This window comes from Amaranthus tricolor, chromosome 14 (assembly GCF_026212465.1).
Source record: "Amaranthus tricolor cultivar Red isolate AtriRed21 chromosome 14, ASM2621246v1, whole genome shotgun sequence".
Lineage (NCBI taxonomy): Eukaryota > Viridiplantae > Streptophyta > Magnoliopsida > Caryophyllales > Amaranthaceae > Amaranthus > Amaranthus tricolor.
The window spans coordinates 12831833-12847725 of NC_080060.1; the positions used below are offsets into that span (position 1 = coordinate 12831833).

At 32.8% G+C, this 15893-nt stretch overlaps 1 protein-coding gene across 1 annotated transcript; it reads right to left on the minus strand.

Moving 5' to 3' along the window:
* Nucleotides 1-511: 511 nt before the first annotated feature.
* Nucleotides 512-14587, minus strand: LOC130799572 (purine permease 21-like). Its single transcript, XM_057662709.1, has 2 exons — nucleotides 14072-14587; nucleotides 512-1831 (listed from the first exon to the last, which is right to left on the minus strand). Exons 1-2 carry the CDS (start codon nucleotides 14130-14132, stop codon nucleotides 702-704), a joined length of 1191 nt encoding a protein of 396 aa, XP_057518692.1. The 5' UTR covers nucleotides 14133-14587; the 3' UTR covers nucleotides 512-701.
* Nucleotides 14588-15893: the final 1306 nt, after the last annotated feature.

Below are 15893 nucleotides of genomic sequence, written 5' to 3' on the forward strand. Positions count from 1 at the left end.
TGCCCTGGATTTTATGTTGTCTGCTATATTTAATATTTACAATTACATTTGTTTTCTATATCGAAAACATTGATCGAATATAATATTTTATTTGTGTAGCGGGAGTTCGTTGTATATGAATTTTTCAGTATGATTCCTTAATTGGAACAGTTAGATCTTCTGGGATACTCCACTATCAGGTTGTTGAGCTAGTTCAAAAACGTTTGAACCATTCTTCTTAACTATTATCACTCCTATAGATTAGGAATCTGGAGTTACCTAAAGTTAAAAAGTAAATAACTTTATTAAATTATCTTTATACAAAATATTAATACTATCTCCACATTTTTTTGAATTTCCATACATCTAACATAAAAATGAATTGACTTTTCTAATCTCATCATCATGCCCAATATATTTCGCTCATAAAAATTATGATCAGGGATAGAGAAGGAAACAAAGACGGCAACTCATACTAACAATATTTGACGAATTAAACCCTGAAGTCAATATTGTGCTACAACAAAATAAGTTGAACAATAAAATATTCTTCAAATCAACTCATATAAAATATATTGAACATCATTCTACACATAGTATTATATATATTTTACATAATCAATATGCATTTGGTAAACTTTTCCGTTGAAAAGTCAAATATTTCTGAATGTAATATGCCCTATAATGGCTGACTTACATAACACAAGATACTCCATTAAGTATTAACAAATTTCAGTGCTACCAACTAGTTGACTAACATCATTGTCATACTTTTGCTTTTCCTTTAAATCTTCAATATTATCCAAGTAATTTTGATAGATATAAGAAACAAATCCCCACAAAGCTAGAATCAAAGATATTATTTTCACCCCATTCATCTTTTCATGAAAGAATATAACCGCAAAAACCGGAACCAATGGCAAGCCCAAGGTAACAATTACATTAGAAAATAGTGAAGATACTTCAAAAATAAGACCTAACATTCCTATTGAAAAAACTTGCCAACATATAGTAGAGGAGACCAATATCGTTACGTACCACTCTCTCCCCAATTTATAATTATACATCTCCCCTTTTAAAGTTGTCCAATCTCCGCTACCAAATAGCCCTACTACACATGCGCAACTTCCCACAAACGATTGATAAAGTTGCATATTTAATACAGTGCTAAAGCTTTGATCCTTTATAATTTTCTCGAAAGAGAATTGTGTCAAGGACGTCAATAAAGATAATGTTGCAGATGCACCAATAGTGAATAACACCCCTAGTAAAAATTTCCCCTTAGCGGCTTCATTATCATCGTTATCAGCATTGATGGCTAAGAGACACGCTGCGATTGTTAGGATCACAATCGAGTTGATGATTAGGATAGTGAATTTTTGGGCGTTTATAAAGAAAGAGGTGATTGCGTTAAATGCAAGTAGAGTTGCGCACAATAATGAGTACGTAGAAACGGGTAAGTATTGTAGTCCAAAACTATACATCAAGTTAGATCCAGATAAAAGAAGGCCAAAAACAATGTAAAGACCAGTAAGTTTTAGGTGAAATGAACTAGGATTAAGACTTACACTAGAAGTACTAGTAATTTGTGGGTTCGGGTGGAAGAAGCATTTGAATGGAATGAGGATAGGAAAGCCGACCATAAAAACAAAAGTGGCTAACCATTTGCTATTTCCACCTTTGGAAAAATAAAGTCTTCCTAAGAGAATGCCAATGGTTTGACCAACAAGGACAAAGAGGATGTAAGTGATGATTCGTACCCATTTTTTGTAGTTATTTTTGAGTTCTCTCAATTGGAATTTTTCTTCATTATGGTTGTTTATTGAAGACTTATTCCTTGCACCTGTTTGCCCTACATATTAAAAATCTTAATCAAATAAACTATTTAGAAATTAAATTAGATAACAATCATATCATATACATACATTAATAAAAAGGGTGGATAATAGCAAATATCATCTTTTAAGTGCCTTAACAACTGTAATTATTTTAGTGGATGATAGTTGATTACATTGATAATATTTATTTTTTTGTTTAAAATTGAGATAAAATTATATAAAGTATTTGTACGATTTATTATAGTAACTCTATTACCTAGCTTAGAATTTAATATGTTCGATTGAATGAAAAACGTTATTTATTCGGTAATAATTTCAAAAAAACATTAATTATTATTTGATTCATCATCATCATCATCATCATCATCATCATTATACTCAGTGTATCTTGCTCACAGAGAACTATGATCAGGGTCTGGGGAGGGAAGAACGACGGCAGCTTATACCCATAGAGGAGAAAGTGGTCAAAGAGTCCCTCGGCTCGAGAAAGGTCTTTAAAGAGAGAGAAACCTACAACTTACAAATAGAATAAATAGAATACGTACAAATAACTAAAAATAAAGATAACAGTAATGAAGGAGGTAAAGAGCGATAATTAAAGGCAATGAATAATAACAAACAAAGGGTAAAAGGGACGGGTTTAGTAATCTAAGACGTAGACAAGGCGCCGCCAACTGCCCCTATCCCTGGTTAGGTCCTTGGAGAGGTGAAGTTCATGCATATCACTTTTAATCGGTTCCTCCCACATTCTCCTAGGTCTTCTTCAACTTCTCTTACCATCCACTATGATGCATTGGATCCTTCTTACTGGGGTGTCATGTGTCTTTCTCTGCACATGCCCAAACCATCTCAACCTGGTTCTCCCGCATCTTTGCGGATAGAGGTGCAAACCCTAACTTCTCCCTGAACTCATGGTTTCTTATCTTATCCATCATAGTATTACCACACATCCATCTCAGCATACGCATTTCTGTTACTTCCATCCTCTGTTCGAAAACCTTCTTTACGGGCCAATATTCTGTCCCATATAACAACGCCGGCCTAATTGCAATGCGATAAAATTGACCTTTTAATCTCCTCGGGAACTTTTTATCACAAAGCACCCCGGTTGCTGCTCGCCACTTAAGCCAACCCGCTTGTATACGATTAGTAACGTCTCCATCAATCTCCCCATTACTCTGAATCCCCGATCCTAAATATTTAAACTTTGACGTGCATGTAACAACTTCTCTCCCTATGGTCAACTCTGGCTCCCCTATCGATTCTGTCCCACTGAAATTGCATCGCAAGTATTTTGTCTTCGTACGGCTTATGCGCAACGCCTTACCCTCCAACGCGTCCCTCTACTCTTTCAATTTACTATTAGCTTCCTCCTTGGTTTCTGCAACCAAAACTATATCGTCAGCAAAAAGCATGCACCATTGTACGCTTTCACCAGGTCAATGAACACCAAATGCAAATCCTTCTTTTCACTCCCTATACTTTTCCATCAGTCTCCTCAAAAGATGAATTGCCTTCGTGGTTGATCTTCCCGGCATGAATCCAAATTGGTTATCTCTAATTACCGTCTCTCATCTAATTCTTTTCTCAATCACTCTTACCCTTAGTTTCATAGTGTGGCTTAGAAGTTTGATCCTTCTATAGTTCCCGCATACTTGTGCATAGCCCTTGTTTTTAAACAGTGGGATAAGTGTGCTAACCCTCCATTCTTCTGGCATCTTACTAGAACTCAAGATGACATTAAAGAGGTTAATAGGCCAATGAATTCCCTCCTCTCCTAAACCCCTACACACCTCAATAGGAATGTTATCAGGTCCAACTGCCTTTGATCCCCCCATTTTTTTGAAAGTTTCTCCTACTTCCGCCGTGGTAATATCGATAATCGACCCATGATCCTGTTTTCTGCAGATGTCTGAAGTTTGTCGAATTTCCTCCTTTAGACCGCTAGTCTCATTGAGCAATTGGAAATAATATTGATGCCATCTCTTCTTGACGTCCTTGTTTAAGAAGTGCTCGTCCACCTTCCTCCTTAATCAACTTCACTTTCCCTATGTCCTTTTTCTGCCTAGATCTTGCTTTTGCCAACTTAAGAATATACTTCTCCCCCTCTGCGGTATCAAGCTTTTGATAAAAGGCTTCAAACGCGCGATCTTTTACCTCCGCTACTACTTTCTTTGCCTCCCATTTTGCTTCTTTATACCTCTCCTTCTTATGTGTCCTATCATTCTCCTCCGTGCAAGCCATGAGCTCCTTCAATCTTCTACTTTTGTCCTTTATCCTCTTTTGCACTTCTTCGTTCCACCACCATGACTCTCTGTACACCTTTGGTTTCCCCGTAGACACCCCTAATATCTCCTTTGCCACCTTTTCGAATGGTTTCCGCTATGGTCGTTCACATTTGATTTGCATCGTCTGATATACTTGGGTAGCCCGACATCTTGATCTTGTTTGACAAGGTTGCGACCATTTCCCCTTTAAGTCTACCCCAAATGATCGTTTGTCTGACCTTTATCTTTTTCTCGGCAATCTTTGTCCTTATACGAAACACTAGTACTAATAACCTATGTTGGGTGGGCATCTCTGTACCTAGCATGACCTTACAGTTCAGACACGAGCTCCGATCAACCTTCCCTACTAAACAGTAGTCAATTTGGGTTGCATGCCCACAACTCTTGTACATAATCAAGTGCTCATCCTTCTTTCTAAAGATCAAGTTTGCTATAACCAACTCCTTTACTAACGCAAACTCAAGCAAGATCTCTCCACTCTTGTTCCTTACACCATAACCAAACCCGCAATGAACTGAGTTATAGTTAACTGCCTCCTTACCTATGTGTCCATTGAAGTCTCCACCTATAAAAACTTTTTTCATCGGTAGGGATGGTATCTATAAGGTCACCTAGGTTATCCAACTCACGTTTGACTTTCTTATCTAGCCCAACTTACGGCCCATACGCACTAATGATCGATATGACCTCTTCTCCCACTACTATTCTAACTAGCATAATCCTATAATTGCACCTCCTAACTTCTACCACTTTCTTTAGGATATCATTAGCTACAAGAATATCGACTCCACTTCGCTTTCCATCCAAACCTGCATGTTAGAGCTTATAACCCTTTAAAACGCTTTCTTTTTGCCCCTTCCACCTAGTTTCCTGAATGCAAGCCACTTGTATCTTGTATTTAAAAAGTTTAGTCGCCAACTCTAACAACTTGGCTTGTAGCGTGCCTATGTTCCAAGTCCCCACTCTTAGTTCAACATCCTGCTTACGTTCCCCTCCCCCCCCACCCCCCCTCTCCTTGGACCTGATCTTAGGTTACCATTAGTCTTCCTTAATTCTATACTTGACTACCCATGGACCAGATCAGATGTAAAAGGAGGGTGACGTCGTTAACTCAAACACAAGCAAGCCAAGACCCCACAAAGGTTAGAACTGAGACACGCACTAAAAAGATAACTAACAATAAATAAAGGTATAGGTAAAAATAAACACAATCCTCTTGGATTGATAATACGTTAGGAAAAAAAATTACTTTAATAATAAACACAAAAAAGCTAACTGATTTTTGAGTAAAAAGGAGATTGAAATAAATAATTTAAAAACGAAAACAGATCATCGATAATAACGATTAAAAAACTCCATAGAATCATATATATGGTAAATTTGATAACAATAATGTATATTTGCATCATTATTTGTATTGTACATACATTTTGTACAAAAAAATTTGTGCATTGTACGAGTTTTTACACTAATTACTTAATAAATGAAAAATATCGGGTAATTTTATGGTGGTTATACCTTCTAAAGCCACAACAATAATAAAATCTCAATATTCAATATTTTATGATAAAATTCGAGCCCTTTGATTTTTTTTTATTAATTTAAGTATGAATAAAATGAAAAAAAAATTGTGAATCACTTTTAATTAAGAAGTTTACTTTTGACATAAATTCGTAAATGGAGTTTTTTTGGAAGAAAGGCAACATATTATAGCAACATAAAAAGTTAGGGTATGTCATAAGAAAATAGAACAGTCTCATACTCCTTGAACACAGGGGGAGGCGGAGTGGGGGAAGGAATAAAGAGTCTAAAGTTACATCATCACAAGGCAATAAAAACATTAAAACCAAAGATAATAGCATCGTTTACATAGGATGGCGATCTTGGGAGCTTAAATATTTTGAATTGGTGGGAAGTTTCCGTATGACCTTGGTGGGAGAGGCAATCAGCATAGTAAATTCCTGTCTGGGAACATGACGCACTTCTTTCTTGTGGTTCAAGCTTGGGAGCTCCATGCAAAAGGTACAAAGTGACGAATATCTGTCCCTAATAAGAGTGATGTCTGATAAACCTTCCACTGCTACTTTAGAATCCGAAACATTATAAAAATCAGTCCACGAGAAGAGATCGGCAAAAAAAAGCCCGTAATAATAGCCAAAAGCTTAGCCATGTTAGCATCAAGGGCCTGAGCAGAGAGGAATGCCAACAATCAGGTTGGGAAAAACAAATACGCTAATGGTTTAAAGGTTAAAGGATAGAAGGAAAGAGGCATTTACTTGGATTAAGAAATTTTGAGGGGGAGTTAGGGTTAAAGCTCCAAGCAGGCTAGGGGCAGGCTAACTCTGGTGTGGCTGAGAGAAGAAAAAATCAAGAGTGGTAGGCAAAGCAAGATTAAAGGAAAGGTTGGTTGAGGGGTTTGGTTTGGAGAAGATTTTGTTATTACGTCTAGTCCACAAGGTCCAAAGAGCAAAGGTGAATCAAGTTTGTCCACGGAATAGAGCGAAAGGAGGAAACAAATTCCAGATTTAAGAATAACCAGTTAGATGGGTCAAATGTGAAGAAGTTCTTGGGTAAATCAGAAAAGTAGAGTAGCTAGAATTCTTTGGCTACAAAACAGTCCTGAAGGCAGTGTATAGCAGTTCCCGCTAGAGAAGGGAAAAAAGGGCAGTTAGAGACCTGGACAATGGAACGATGGTAAAGAGTGCACCTCGTCGGGAGAGCGTCCCAAGCTAGTTGTCAAAGGAAGATGGATATTTAGGGAGGACAAGACGTTTTCCAGATGAAGCTCCAGTTAAAGAGAGTTAGGGGAGGGTTAAAGGATTGGTGGAGAGAAGAGTACAAGTCACGGAAGTTGAAGAACTTCCCTTTGGATAGTTTGCAAACCATTAGGTCAGAGCCTGATTTGGAAAAAGGAATCGAGGATATATGGTTGAAAAGCCAGGTAGGAGGTCTTGAAGGGTAAGGGAGAGGTCTTAGAGACGCAGGAATAACTAGAGTGGATCTAAGAGAACCTATCTGAAACCATTTATCAAACCAAAGGGAGAGGTTAGAGAACAAGCTAATGTTCCAAGTTGCAAAGTCTTCGAAGAGCCCCGAAACCTTGCCCAGGTTTTGCCAGATATGAGACCCTCAATTGAATGGGCGAAAAGAAGAGTCATTTTTTTGATATTTGACTCGGATGAAGGAAGAATCTAAGGTCCCCCAAGAGCGAAGTTTCCAACAAAGATTAAGTTGTGCAATTTGATTGGTTAGACCATTTTGTCTAATTCCCAGGCCCCCAGTATGTTTAGGGGCTGAGATATATTTTCAAGCCACCAAGTGAGGTTTCCTATAGGAAGAAAAGGAAAAGCCCAACAAGAAATTTCGAATGACTTGGTCTATCTCAAAGCTCAAGGCTTTGCGGAACCTAATACAAGAAGAGGAGTAGGAAGGAATGGTATTGAGGACAGAGTTAATAAGCACAAGGCGACTTGCTTTGGAGAGAAGTTTTGATTTCCATGAGGACAGCCTCTTGGATATCTTGTAGGTGATATCGTGGAGGACGGATAGAGAGGTGCGCTAGTCAAGAAAAGGGAACCCTAGGTAGGATCCAAGACAAGCAGAGACAGGGATGGAGAGCAGTTTTGAGAAAGCATGTTGGGTTGTACTAGGTGCATTCTTAGAGAAGCTAAGGGTACATTTTCCCGGGTTAGATTGCAACCCTGATTCCTCGTTAAACTCAAGAAGGAAAGCTTTAACAGCTGATATGGTTTCAGAGGTAGCTTCTCCAAAGAGGAGGAGGTCATCGGCAAACATAAGGTGGGAAATGGAGGCTTTGCTTCCTTTGAGAGAAAAAGGCTTTCAAAGACTACGTTCCACCGCATCCTCGATTTTTCTAGATAAGGTTTCCATAGAGAGGATAAACAAGTAAGGGGAGAGGGGTCGCCTTGTCGAATCCCTCTAGAGGGGGAGAAAGGGGCTTGTTGGATCTCTTGGGTTTTGATGATGACTACACTTTTTATAAACAAATGTACTTTTAGTGATTGTTTGCAGGTCGATATCCGGTCGTGATTAAGATCGTTGATAGTACCTATGACTTGGTTTATGAACGTGTACTCGTCAAAGGAATCCAAAGAAGTTAGAAAAGGTATATCGCTTAGGATGTCAAATGTAGACAGGAGGTCTACTGTTCCCAAGTTTGATGATCTAACGCTGCTGAAAATTGAAGATTGTGCACTGTTCCCAGACTGGAAGTCTGGAGATAATACGTCTGCTGGAATTCTGATTATTATTATATTTTCTGATTTTCAGTTGATGTATAAGTTAAAATTAATTTGTTGCATTAATTAATTATTAAGTTAATTGGCAAAATATTTTCTAACCACCTAACATATGATTTTCTAGATCCTTTTCCTTAGGCTTTAATTTCGGATCTATATTTAGTGAATAACTAATTAAGCTAAATATAGTGAAGGGAACAATAGCTGATTTTAAGGGATCCTTGGCTATTATTAGTGAAAGGTAACCGTGTTTATTATTGGAAAAGGGAACCATAGCTAAATTTAGTTAAAAGGTACCGTAAGCTATTATTAGTATAGGGGAACTATAACTAATTTGCCTATTATTAGTAAATGGGAACGGTAGCTATTGTTAGGAAACCGTGGCTTTGATTTAATCAAATATACGCCTATTTTTCCTTTTGTTAAGGTAATAACCGTAGGTTTGACCTTACTAATTAAGTTCCATATTATTCTCCTTATTATTTGGGATAAGGGAATAGTGGGTAGTTACCTCCTTTTTATTAGGGAAATTAACTCTATAAATAGAGGATTCAGTTGTTCCTCAATTAATGCATTCGTATGAGCTATTAAATTCATACGTTATTTTTGGAAAATCAACAAGAAATATTTTGTTTAAAAATTGCCAATTAACTTACAATATTTTCTTGTGCAACTCATTGATTTTATCTTTAGAGAATTTTATCCTTGTATAAGGGTTTTTGAGAGAGTTATTGTAATTAGAGTTGGGTGAGTCTAAGGGAGAATTAGATAGCTTCTAGTGAAGCTCGTGAAGAGATTAGCCTGGAGTAAAGCTAAGAGAGTTGCTTTGAGGGAAGCAATTGAAAGGAGAAGTTGGCCTAGTTGATGCACTTCGAGTGAAGTAAGGTGTTTAATATAATTGTAACGAGTTGCCTTAGACACAATAAAGAGTTTTAAAATCCCGTGGGGTCGTGGTTTTTCCTTCTATTTAGGCCTAGAAGGTTTCCACATAAAAATCGTGTTGTCTCTTTCATTAATTCACTATAAGTTTAAGTTTTATTGCTTTTATCTAATTCCGCAAAAACAGGGCAAAAACACTTAAACTTGTAACAACAACAGTTCACCCCCCCCCCCCCCCCCCCCCCCTCCTCTTGTTGTTGTGTTCCCATCTCTAACACAGCTACAGGGCTGAAGGTGAAACAGCCCGAGTCTTAATTGACACTTAGCAAATGTAAGTGTATTGATTGACACCAAGCAAGTTTCGGTGTCACTCTATTAAAGCATCCAAGAAACATTTTTCACACATATACCTAACACTATAACGCATTAGACCCGTAATTGAATAAGTTATCTCATATTAATATATATATATATATATATATATATATATATATATATATATATATATATATATATATATATATATATATATATATGTATATATATATATATATATGTATATATATATATATATATGTATATATATATATATATATATATATATATATATATATATATATATATATATATATATATATATATATATATATATATATATATATATGTTTGACTAAATAAATATTGTAGGTAAAATAAATAGTCTCATAATTTTACTTTATTCAAACTTCACTTTAAATTACATAAAGGAAAGTTTATATACGAGTTAAAATAAATAATAATAAAAATTATCATTTCTAAAATAATATTACTCGAATTAACTTAATTCAGATCCCGATTTCACTTAATTAGTATTATAATTAAGTTGTATTAAAATAATGGTTGTTTCATTCTCCCCAACTTAAAATAGTTTTGTCGCCAGAATTACAATACACATCATAAATAACTTCAGACACTTCCCAACATAATTAGTACTATAATTAAGTTGTATCACAATAGTGGCTGTTACAGAAGGAGTCCTATTCGTCAGAACTGAAATAGAGGAGGAGGAAACACAACTCATAATGAATTCACAAGAAGCCTCATCAAAGCCATGGTGGATGAGAGATTGTCTGATAAAGCTTCATTTAATGCTATCGTACACTTTTTTCAGATCAATCTTAAGAGAAAACAGAATTTTCCTTCCTTTTTAGATACGCATGGAGTGAAGGATTTTAAATGCAATTAAGTAATTGGATTTTGTTCATCTTGAAGGCAAAAAGCTATTTTGATAAGGAGAAATGAGGGAGTTGAGGGAGTGTCGAATCCTATCAACCAGGATCTTAGAGATAATCTTGTAGACTATGTTACAAAGGCTAATTGGACGAAATTGGCTAGGATTAGAAGGAAGATTTGTCTTAGGGATAAGAGCCAAGACGATATAATTGAAAACAGGATTGATGCTACTCGAAGGAAGGTATCTTGGACGAAAGATACGAGGGATGACTCAATAGTAGACCAATGCCTTTGGTAGAAAACACTATGGTAGCCGTCTGGCCCAAGGGATTTCAAAGGGGGGAGGGAAAAGGTGCCTTTCTTAACTTCAGTAGGAGAAGGGATATGTGAAACGAAGATAAAAGGATTGACGGAGGTAGGGAGTATTTTTTAGTTATCATAAAAATCACAAACTTAAGATTAAGATTTAATATTTTTTATCTAATTAAATTTATTATAATGGTCGGCTTTAGAGCCAACAATAATAGAATTATGTGAAATCTATCTTAATCTTAATTTATACTCGAACTTTGAATTGTTATTTAACATGACACATTGTAAGGAGGAATGTTATTTATTAATATATGTTGTACAAAATCAATCAAACTTAAGTGAAGATAACACAGCCATATATAATGGTGAACTAAACTTATTTTTGCTGGAGTGCAATTATTTTTACTCAATATGATAGATTTAATGAGCAGTGAACAAAGCTTTGCTTAAATATATAAAAAGTGATTTACAATTCACTCTAACTCAAATATATTAAAAATAAGTATACTTCATTTTTACATATAATTGATTGAAAAATAAAAGAATTAGATTTTGAGTTTTCGAATATCCTAAATTTTAAAGTCAAAGATCAAATAACATGGAAAATAGTGTATTAATGAATGATAGTAAAGTAAGAATATACAAAATAGAAAAAATTACGGTGAACAATACAACTTTTTGTGAATTTTCATGCAATAATAATAATTATTGATTAACCATGAATAATACCAACTTAAAGGAGATTTTTCCTACAAAATATTACTCCATTCGTCCCATTGAATTTGTATTATTTTCTATTTTGATCTGTCCCACTTAGTATTAGTAATTTTTTAGTTTAATTTTTTTTTCTTTTTCTTTTTTAAAAGGAGGCAAAACCAAGAATTACCACCGCCATTATTTCTTAACAAATTTCAATTTTTTTTAAAATTATATCCCACTAATTCAGCTTAAGTGTCTCATTTTCTTATTGCGTAAAATCACCCTAAATGTCTTATTTTTTAATTTGGGTATGTTAATTTTATCAGTTTAACCTTACTATCCTTAATCTTGTCACAACTTTAAATTAAAAAACATTTTATTCTAGGAAAAATTACCCTGAATAATACGAACTTTCACTGATTTTCCTACAATAATACGAACTTTCAATTAACCATGAATAATACAAACTTTAATACATATTTCCCGCTAGCATACCTGAACGGTTCTTTACCTGGAGAAACGGTAAATTTCCCATTTCTTCATTATGCTAGCGGGAAATATGTATCAAAGTTCGTATTTTATTCATAGTTAATTGAAAGTTCGTATTATTTTAGGAAAATCAGTGAAAGTTCGTATCATTCAGGGTAATTTTTCTTACTTAGTTTTATCAGCCAAAAAAAAAATTTAAAGGAATGAGTAAGTTTACTGGTAATAGGTAAAATGGTATGCCAGCGGGAAATATGTATCAAAGTTCGTATTATTCATGGTTAATTGAAAGTTCGTATTATTGTAGGAAAATCAGTGAAAGTTCGTATTATTCAGGGTAATTTTTCCTTTATTCTATTTCTTTCACATGTCGTCCCATTGAACCATCTAAAATATGATAAAAAGTAAAATTGAACACGGTGATACTTATATGCAACACTTGATTTAAATTTTCATATAAAATGTTAAATTAAGAGTAAATTACAACAACAAAAAAAGTGTTGCAAACAAAGTGTTGCAACAAACTAAATTTGTAGTAGTGATTATTTCTATTTTTGTATAATAGTCCACCATTTTTTTTTAATCTCATTTATATTTTGAGATTTTTTATAATTTCATCCACATAATTTATTTTCTCTCTTTATTTATTTTCACTTTCTTAAAACTTATCCACTTTCTTTTCAATACAATTCAAAAAATACAAATGAGTATATAGTGATAATAATAATTGGAGTAATACTAATAATTGGAGGAATATTCTTTTCCTTGGAAAGTGAGATTAACAATGCAATTTTCAAGAAGATAATGACAGTGGAATTTTCATTTTACAATAGTTATAGAGTTATAGATAGATAAAAGATGATTGAGAATGGCAAACAAGTCTTATTGACTCTCGAATTGTTTTCATATTACTTGTTTTATACTTCTTCCGTTTTTTTCTTCTTAAATAGAATTTATAAATTTTATTGTCAAATTTTAACTATAATTTCTTATTAATATAAAGAAAAATATATTTATGTAAGATCTTATTAGATTCGTTTCAATTTATACTTTCTAAATATCAACTTTTTAGAATTTTTAAGAAACTCACAATTATGATTATTTGTGAATATGAAGAACATTTGAAAACAAAGAGAGTATTAACATGATAAATCTTTTTTATACTTATCTAGTTATTTATGCTAATTAAATTAATCAATCATATATATATATTACTAAAATAATACATTGTTCACATTACCATTTTGTAAAATTGTTTGCGTCACAACCTTAAAAAAAATTTCTTTTAAATTTAATAATGATGTCATTGTTTTATTAATAATGTTTACATCTTTGACTTTATTTTTTATTTTCTAAATTTTTAATTTTTAATTTATATTAATATGCCAGAAAATTTAAAAAATCATACATCATACGGGCATTAACGTATATATGAAGACAAAATATATATAAATGGAGACAAGTAAGATAATATCTCTGAATTCATTATTGTTTAACTGCGGTTATTTTAGTAAATACTATTATTGTTAGATAAAGTAAATAAGGGCTTTCAAATTATTCACTTGAATTTAATAGATTTCAATATTATAAAATAATGTTGATCCAATGAATAAAATCAGTTCACTAAAAATTAAAGTATCAAAACTTCAAACAGTAACACCTAGATCATATAAAAAAAAATCTCATATATATTAAATTGGACTAATGTTTAATAACTAATCTTATACGAAACTCTTATCATTTAACAGGTTCATATAGGTAGCTCAAATTTTAAAATCATATTTTAATATTTAAAATGAATGTTGTAATGAATTTAGTCGGATCGAATTCTAAATTGTGCATAATGAGATGTTTTAAACTGAAAATTTGTGGATATTTAAACTATGCATCCCATACTTGTAAATTATACTGCAAATTTTTGTGTAAGACAATTTCACTGTAAAATGTGCTTCATACATAAGTTAAGTTTTTATTTTGAAGTCGTTTAAGAGAGATATAGTCTCTCAAAGAGTAGCGAGCTGTTATGATACTAAAAATCACATATAATTAAAAGAGAAAGAAGGAAAAAAAGGCATAATCAAGAAGGTAGTTTAGTTAAAGTGAGTGTGGAGTAGCATACCTATGGTTTGTTGTTCCAGTTGTAGAGTAGCAGAAGATTTAGCATCCATGATATGAGTCATGAAAAGATATCAAATGGAATTTAAGCAATTATAAGGATATGATTGAGGGAAGGCTGTGGCCTTTGGCTATGAATGATCCACCAGATGTTATCAGCTTATTAATGGCATCATATTGTTAAGAGTTGTCAAAAGATTTAATATATGATGCTTCAACTCTCCAAGATATTATCCCTTTTATGTGGGGAGTACCAACATGATTGAAATTCTAAGGTCTCTTTTTCTGAGTTTGGTCCTTAAAATTACCCTTAAATTTAAGAGATAATGAATAATGGAATGGTAGGAGAAATATTTATTTCTCTGTGTGCGATAATTGTGAATTATTGTCTTCAACACTTGCATGCTATTGCCAATTGATCAGGTATCCACTCAAATTTTATTCAATAATTAATCAAATATGGTTGGCTGTCCAAAATTTAATGTCCTTTTCTTCAAGGAAAAAAATTGATACACTTTAAACAGATCTCTTCACGTTTATATATAATACTCCCCTCAATTCACCACTAACGTCTCATTTGCTTTTTGGACACTATTTATCTTTTATTCTTAATTTGTATTTTATTATTAATCTACAAGTTAAAACATAGTCATGTGGGATCTTGTTTGATTCGTCTCAATGCAAGGATTATTCATATCAACTTTCCATAATTTTTAATAATGCACAATTAGATATATTAAGGATTGAATAAGTGCATTGGATAGAGTGTATAAAGTAAATGAGACGTTAGTGCTGAATTAAAATGAGTATAACATAAGATGTAATCCTAAATTATCAATCATGGTTATGCTATTGTTAAATTAAGATTTATTAATAATTTGTTTTTTGAATTAAATTTTTTTAGATTTGTGAGGGGCTGTGTAAAAATTGACAAATTTTATAAAGGTCCTATGCAATTTAAAAAATTATGATATTTCTCTAACAATTTTGTATCTTTAAACAACTAACATATATTAAGTAATTTAGTATTGAGGCTCCTAATTTTTTGACGCCCTGTGCGGTCGAACATGCTGAACATGCTCAGAACCTTCAGGCGAAATAATAGGGTCTAATTAGGAGTAATATAAAATTACTAGTATAAATACCCGTGTAATGCACGGAGGTTTTCTATAAAAATATAAATAAATATAATTTTTAAAAATACGTAATAATAAACATACTATATACTAAAGATGAAATAATATGTGTTAAGATATTCTGATATGATTTGTATAATAAATTAAATAGTTTGTAGATGATCTTAAATATGAAAAATGAAATTCTCTTGTAGATTCTTTTTGATAGATCTTGTTGATTTATTGATTTATTGATTCGTCTATTAAATTACATATAGATCTTAAATACTAAAGATGAAATTGTCTTTTAGATTCTTTTTGATAGATCTTGTTAAATATAATTGATTTATTGATTCGTCTATTAAATTACATATAGATTCTTTTTGATAGATCTTGTTGTCTTTATCGTTCCCCATAAATGCTTAATTTTATTAAGTTATTTCTAAAGACTTTGTGTATATCAATATAAAATGCTATAATTTAGTATATAGTATAATAAAGTATACATTACTTGTCAATCGAAAATATCCAATTAGTTACTTTGTGTCTTCTTATTAGAAATAATTGATAGCTTGCATACTATTTTTAGAGCAATGATACGCGTTAAATTGACAATTCTATAGAGTTTATTATTTAGGTATAATATTTTGATGTTATAAAATCTTTAGCTAAACTAACCCTTTTATTTATTGAAAAACATGTTTAAAATAA